General features: G+C 35.4%; 1 protein-coding gene across 6 annotated transcripts in view; it reads right to left on the bottom strand.

Annotated features, from left to right (window-relative positions):
• Window positions 1-7,849, bottom strand: part of LOC119837134 (anillin) — a 54,726-nt gene that overhangs the window by 6,202 nt on the left and 40,675 nt on the right. For 3 of the 6 annotated variants that reach the window (XM_038362646.1, XM_038362650.1, XM_038362651.1), the window contains 4 exons: window positions 5,326-5,401; window positions 4,769-4,915; window positions 4,029-4,175; window positions 3,547-3,708 (listed from right to left, as the gene is read on the bottom strand). In XM_038362646.1, the coding sequence (XP_038218574.1) occupies window positions 3,547-3,708; window positions 4,029-4,175; window positions 4,769-4,915; window positions 5,326-5,401 (532 nt within the window). The remainder of the gene's footprint in view (window positions 1-3,546; window positions 3,709-4,028; window positions 4,176-4,768; window positions 4,916-5,325; window positions 5,402-7,849) is intronic. The other 3 variants (XM_038362648.1, XM_038362647.1, XM_038362649.1) reach the window with 3 other exon arrangements.

Below are 7,849 nucleotides of genomic sequence, written 5' to 3'. Positions count from 1 at the left end.
ACGCGCGGTGCTTTCAATTCTGACACTTTCGACTTTGGCGTCAGGAGTTTTGAGTTGCCCTGTAAGAAAAAAACATATTTACCCAATTGGAAAATAGTCAATAATCATTATGTCATAGCGGACAACTGAGCTAGTACTGTAGTAGAGACTGGCTTGATGGTATTAGCAATCACTACCGCCCATGAACATTCGCATAGTTAGAGCCTTTACGAATGCACTGCCCGAATTCTTGTAAAAGCATAAAATATCAAAAAAGTACGAGTTACGAGTTTGCTACAAACTGGTTTATTCTATAATATTAATAAATTACCTTTTTATTAGAAATGTGATATTTAACATCATGCGGCAGGAGCTCCTTGGACGCCTGCAGTAAGTACACTTCAACTGTTACCTGCAAACAATAATGAATATATTTTACCATCTTTTTGAACCATTTACACATAAACCCCTATATATTACTTATTATAAAAATATTATATAAGAACCGATTTAACCCCTATACATAAATGAGGAAGAAAAGAAATTGAATTCTGGATATGAAGATATATTTCTATTATAATTCCTAAAGAGTATTTGTTTGGCTGGACGCGCTTGTCTAGCTTGAAATGAATCACACTGATATTATAAATGTGAAAGTTTGTTAGTATGGATGTTTGTCCGTCAATCACACTGAAACTACTGAACGGATTTCGATGAAATTTGGTATACAAAGAGGGTATGAGCTGAATGGTATCCCGATTAAACAATCCCTTGGGATAATTGGGCGGAGCTGAGACGAGCGTCAAGCAATTGCGTAAACCAAAAACTATAAGCGAGGATAAGAGCATAGTATTGTCATTGTGTTGGTACATACCGCTTGCTTTTAATAAAGGACTATTAGCTATATTATAAGCTAATATATACGGTGTAGACTTATATTAATAATGCCTATTCCAAATGCTTAATACGTAGTTATAATTTTTCCATACATTTTATGTTACCACTACTAAAACCTCAAAACCTCTGCTCCTGTTCCCGGGGGATTCCCGCCAACCTATCCTACATTCTTTCTCAGGTCTCAAGCTATCACGCTACGAAATTTCATCCAAATCGATCCAGACGTTTAGCCGCGAAGAAGAGACAGATAGGCGGACTTTCTCCTTTATAACATTAGTGGCGATTTTTACCTTGAAATCACTCGCCAATCCATCCATGCGAATTTCATCCGGGAACAGTAGCGGCGCATTCGGCTTCGTCAGCTGCATGCTGCTCGCCAGCACCCGGTCGCGGCACTTCAGCAGACACACCGCGTGGTGGCCGACCGCGCCATCTGTCATTGTGATTAGAGAATTAAAGTTACATTATAATAATAATGTAGTAGAAATGCAGGTGTCATAGGTTTCCGTAGTCCTTTCCATATACTTCCTCCCAATATAAATAACTGGGCTACAGTTGTTTAGAACTTTAATAATAAAAAATAAAAAAACTTTCATTGAGTAGAAAAACAGGTGCCATAGTTTCCCATAGTTCTCAGAATCAGCCCATTTAGCATTCCATTTCATTGGCTAATTATTAAATTTCCATATCTTGCAATAGTCCTACGTCGGCCGTGGTCTGCCTCTCTAAAGTGCAATCTCGGGCAGACTGCGGCGTCCCACATCATATTAAACTCTCTAAAGGGCCTCTGCGTGTTGGATCTGTGTCCCCAAGTAAGCCTTCGAAAAGACTGGTTGCTTTCCTTCTGGAGGTACCCGAGTATTATAGAAATTTAGATAATAATAAATTCTATTGCCGAGGTGGGATCACGGATGACCGAGAGGCAAGGCGTTGCTACGGTTTTGGAAAAAGACGTGGGTTCGAACCCCACCTCGTGATCAAATTTTTACTATTCTTTAAAAATTTCATAAAATTGTTAATAATTCGAAGTTTACCCGCATGCAATTGTCGCACGTAATCCCTGCGCAAGGGCACCCTAATGTTGCGCAAGGTCAGCGACGCCATGCCCGCCGAGCTCGCCGGCCCCGCCCCTTCCACTTGCAGCCTCTGTACCTCGTGCAAACACGCTTGCCGGCGGTGCGCTGGAAATTATATAACGTGTGATTATTTTTAAACTAATCGAGTGGGGTGTAGTATACAAGATCTCGTATACAGTTATATACGCGTGGACAAGTTGAAAAAAAAAGAAAAATAATGAAAGCAACACTCGACTACCGAAGATTCGTTAAAAACAAAAGAAATAAAAATCATTTATTTATTGAACAAATTATATATCACATACAACATGAAACCCAGACTCCTAATATAGCTTTCGCTGTGTTTCAGGAGCCTGTGTCTTCCCGATACAGTATATAAAAGTTCAATTTAAGACACAATAAAATATAATTGCTGCTCCATACACGTGAAATTTAAATTCTATAATTTTTTGATTAGTTTGTTCCAAACATGTTTAAATAAAAAGTATGTCTTCGGTTAAATTGAATATGTAAGGTACTAAGGTAGGTAAACTAAACCTATGAACAAATAAAAATCCATTAAACATATAACTAACAATATAAGAAAAACAAAGACAAACACTATCTTTGTACAGTGTCTTGATAATAAAAAAAAAAACTAATCAATGCTATGTAGAAAAAAGTATTAAGTGTAACTTTAAGACAGACATATATATTAAATCGTTTGTTACAAAATAAATTTGAGCGATATATACACGAAATGGTATTGTAACTTACTCGCTAAAAGCAGAAGTCTTTCACCCTCGGCTTGTTCAGTGGACCCACTAAACTCTATGGTAGCAGCGCAAAGATTAAGCGCTTGGCTAGCCTGTTGAAAGAAGATAATAATTATTGAGGGAAGATGCATAATTGTTTTTCAAATATTTTAATAATTTTAATAGAAAATTATAACGATAGAATTAAGATTCTTGAAGGACCAATCGATTAAGAAGAATGATACATACTATAATGATTAATAACAAAAAATATACATTATTAATAATAATAATACAATTAAATTTTATTAAAACATCAATTTCTGTATGTGCGTTGATAGATTGCGGTTCGAAGGACCAATGCATGAAGAGCCTTTTACTATTCCTCGGTCCTAGCAAGAACTAATTTTTAAACCATACGAACATTACGGATTATTTGAAACAGGAGGCCTATATCCTTTTTCTTACTCTTCCCAGTCAATTCTTTCCGGCAATCTATTTGTAGCGGCGTAAGGTATGTCAATCAACTTCAAACAATCGACTTTACAAATGTTAAGGGACGTTGGTAGCACTTACCATCAGGCGTCCCGCCCGTTCCATTGCCAACGATGACATCTTAATAAATAAAGCTTAATATATGAAAATCCAGTGTCATGATATATGTTCCCAATGAATTCTTCACCAACTCAACCGATTTTGATGAAATTTGGCATTTTATGTGTAATTTCAACTTAAGATATAGGATAGTTTTTATTTCGATTAATTATCCCAATAATTTATAATCTTAATATTTTTAATTATTACTCAGCCACAGCAACGCGTGGCCGGGTATGCTAGTAATAAATAAAAAGCCCAATCACCTGCGATATAACCGTCTGCTGTTTGCTAATCTCGTTCTGCAGCTCCTTGATACGTTGCCGGACGGTCGTCACGTTGACCGTCGGCTCGTCCGGCGTGGCGGGCGGCTCGCGCTCCGGCGACGTGTGCCGGATCGTGCGGAGCGGCGTGGTCGGTGTTGTCGACTGTTTATTATTGGGTATATTAGGAAAATCTTACGTTAAAACTACCGCACTGCCTTTGAAATATCTCGAGGGATCTGTGTTTCATCGCTCTTCCTTGATTGTAATTGTAAAATATAAAAGTGTATGTCCGGAATATTATTCTGTAAGTTACACAGAAGCGACGGTTAAGATACCCTTATGACAATGACGAATATTTAAAAATTAAATACTTTTATGGCCACTACACACTTGCGTAAAATTCGCACATAACGCCATACTTATTCACAAAACAATAAAAATCCCACATTAATTTAATTCATTCGCTCATTCAAACCACGTACCGCTTGCATTCGCCGATAAAAGCTCACGCTATGCACCAGCTCGTTGCCCTTGTCGAGTCTGACGGGCGTGGCCAGCGGCTGACTCTTGAGCGGCGACTTGAACTGCGCCTTGTCCTGATACACGAAACTTGATGATGAGAGGCAGCCCTGCGGTCAATTTAACTGGCTGTAAGCCCTAGTATGCGTGGGCTTACTTAGGGCCTACGTAGGGCTTTATATATGATACTAGCTGCACGCTACCGGCTACGCCCGGGTAGTCAGTTATCTAACTATCCTGTCTTTTAAGTTGGATCAAACTGCTCATGGTGTGCAAATTTGATTAAAATCCGTTCAGTAGTTTAGGAGTCCATCGCGGACAAACAGCGTGACATGTTATTTATATATATTAAGATTTGTTTATATACAGGGAATTTCTAAGACTTGAAATGTATTTAAAAGAAAGGACGAAAGATTTAAGTTTTATAAGCAGTATTGTAAGATTGAACTATTGAAAATGTTTAAGCGCACATCATTACTATTATATACATACTATCATAATGAGGTAATGCTTGCGAGAAAACTTCGTATTTATGAGATTCTTGGTAGGCCGCAATATCTTATTAATGAACAGTTTTAATTTACCCGATCCTCAGAGAGCATGTTAGTAAATAGTATTTAGACTTAACTTTCAGAATTTAAAGCCAATCTTCGAACACTAAAAATTTTCTCCAACTGGCATCAAACCAGGAGCCACCAGTTACCTCATTCACCTTGTTCACTTTGGGCGGTGTGGGTCCCTCATTCTCCAGCGCTTCATCTAGCAGCTCGTCCAGTTCACTGTCGCACGCGCTCTCCTCCGAATCGCTTTGCACTGCCTTCTTGTAGCTGGTGTTGTGCCGTTTTACCACCTGAACGAGTGAGATTTTTCACATCTGAGAGATTTTATGTTCAAGTTTTACGGTCTTCATAAGTAATAGATAGAGATAACGTAGATAGTACTAGAGACATTGATTACAGATTTTGATGGGGATGGTTTTTTTTTTTTATAGAGTGATGGAAAAGTAAGGTGTATATACATAATATCCATTAATACGCTTTACTTATAAGAGTAGGGCTAAACAACGATACGCTAGTTTCAACATCGCTAAGACAAGCATCTATCTATTCTGTTAATAATATTTATATTTTATATTGACACAACGATAAAGTTCTGTAATATACATCAAAGGCACACCTGATTATATATTTTTTTTCTATTCACTTTAAATTCACGTTTTTTCACACACATTTTTTCGTCGTCATTACGATCCATACTTACATTCATAACTTCTCGTCCAAACGATGTGTCAGCCCAATTATCAGATTTGTTCAGTTTTTCTGGAATATTCTCTTCGCTGAAACAGTCAACACATCTATTAAGTCTCATGCATGCATAATTTTTTCATATGTAGGTACCTATATACATATTTATTGATATTTATTCTCCGTTATTTACTGTGGCTTTTAATAATATTCAGAGTGCATTTTTTGGTATGAATTACATATGATAGTTGAATATTAATTAATATATAATATGAGTTTTATAATGTAAAATATATTTATTTGCATGTAAAGTGTTTCGGGGCCATTAATATGGATGAATTATGTAAAATTTTGTATGATATTGGTTGTATTTAATAAAAATAATGTTATAATCAAACATGTATATCGATATAATACTTAGGTTGACAAAGTTATGGAAACCTGAAAATTTAATATGATCGTATCATATTATTACTGTATAATGCGAGTACTTCTCGTATTTAACAATGATCTATCTATCCGCTATCGCAATGATTGGGTTGTAATGAACATATTTATCGAATGTATGTATTCATCATTATACTATATTTTATACAGTACACTAAATATTAAATTTACTTCATACACATTGGCCGTGGCCGACACTAATGTGTGCGTGAGCAGCAGGCGCCGTGTACTCACGGAACTTTCACGCACACATATGTATAATCTCGCCTGGGTTCGACCGTTCTGCGGACAGGCCGTGTTTCATGAATGGGCCTTTAAGAAACTCGAGTGGGACTTAGCTAGCCTAGTGTATGTATTATCTATTGATTATATCTATGTGTGAGAATACTACGATATGAAATGTTATTGTTTATCCGCTCATTGTTGAGTCGTTTTAGGCTTAAAACGTTATCTATTAGTTTCTATTGTTGCAATAACAATTGTTGTTATTACATTAACCAATACATTATCTTCTTTTGAATAAAACTTCTATAATATTATATAGAATGTGCTTTTTTTAAACAACGGGTACGATTACTGGCCTCAAAGTCGGCTTGATGGCTCCTTCAGGCGCTTTTTGATATCCTCATACGTTCAGATTTAGTCTTCTACGCCCAGTTGAAAAATTTACTATATAGAATAACTACATATCCGTCTGTAGAAACCACTTTCAATATCTGTTTTAAACAGTTTTTATGGACATATAATGATAATTAATTAGTAATTCGAAAACGTTAGAGTTCATTTTATCTACCAAATGTATATTCGTGTTTATTAGATACGTTTAACAGCGTTCACAGATCTACGGATATTTGCTAGAAATTTTTAAATTATTAAATAAATTATGATAAGGCCTGCACAGAAGTTATTTTTTATGTTGCTATAGATCTCTTACAATATTGCATCGATAAACGTACACGATTCCTATATACCCTATTCCGATACCTCGAGAATCGTATAAAAGATAGGGGGAGTCCCCGAAAAAAATAGAACTCTGCGCAACAATATTCGAAACAACCAATAGTCTGCATTTAACACTGAACGTTTTCCTCAATTTCCTGATAATAAATGACGCCGTGACAATTGCTTGGTGGACTTTTTTTTATAGAATTAAGATAATTTTGTGCCACTGGGATAAAAGACCTACGTTTGCGCAGGTCCTATACTAAGAATTACTATAATAAAAATATATAAACTAATACAACATATAAACTCACTCAATTAAAACTTTAAATAACGTTATCATACTCATTACTTCATTTCTTTCGCTCAAAAGCTACATTTGTACCAAGGACATACCCTATTAATTTTTATCTTCTATCTTATTATCTTTTTGTGTCTTCAGCTACTTTATTTATAGAAGTAGTACTAGGCAGTTGTCTCCGAATAGGGTCTGAATTGCAGGATATATAGACATCATTATATATATGAGACATACGATTGATATATCATGTAAGGTCATATCCATATTGATAAGAATGTCGAAAATTCTACTATTTTCAGTAACGAAGAAATGTTTAATGGCAACCACACTAAACGCTGAAGGCGAAAAATGTTTATTAACGAATTTACACTATAATCTTACCAACCTCACAAATATACCGCAGAAGAGCAAAAATTAAAACTGAAGAGTTATTTCATTTAATTAATTATGCACTCTGAATGTTACAGCTGAAAAACCACAGATATAAGGAGAATAAAATACCACATTTACTTCAATACTTTATTTCTTACAAAATCAGATAAAAAAAAAGATTTCCTACTATCACAGACAACGAACTTAAATATAAAGCTGAAGAGGAAATATCTGGATTACATCGCCGCAAAACGCAATGGAATATTGTAAAAATCTAATTGATTTAAATATGTGAGGAGAAGCCGTTTTTACGATGAACCATTGCAGTTTTATTGGTTATATTAATTTATTAGTTATATAATATAATGTATATATAAAAAAAAGTTGTACTTTCTGAAAACATGACTGGCATTATGAATTTATGAGTTAATGATAAATGTACCTATATCTTACATAATGTTACACATAGATGCATTGT

Source organism: Zerene cesonia, chromosome 26, assembly GCF_012273895.1.
Source record: "Zerene cesonia ecotype Mississippi chromosome 26, Zerene_cesonia_1.1, whole genome shotgun sequence".
NCBI lineage: Eukaryota > Metazoa > Arthropoda > Insecta > Lepidoptera > Pieridae > Zerene > Zerene cesonia.
The sequence above is the reverse complement of the archived record's forward strand: the minus strand, read 5'-3'. Positions and strand labels throughout refer to the sequence as shown.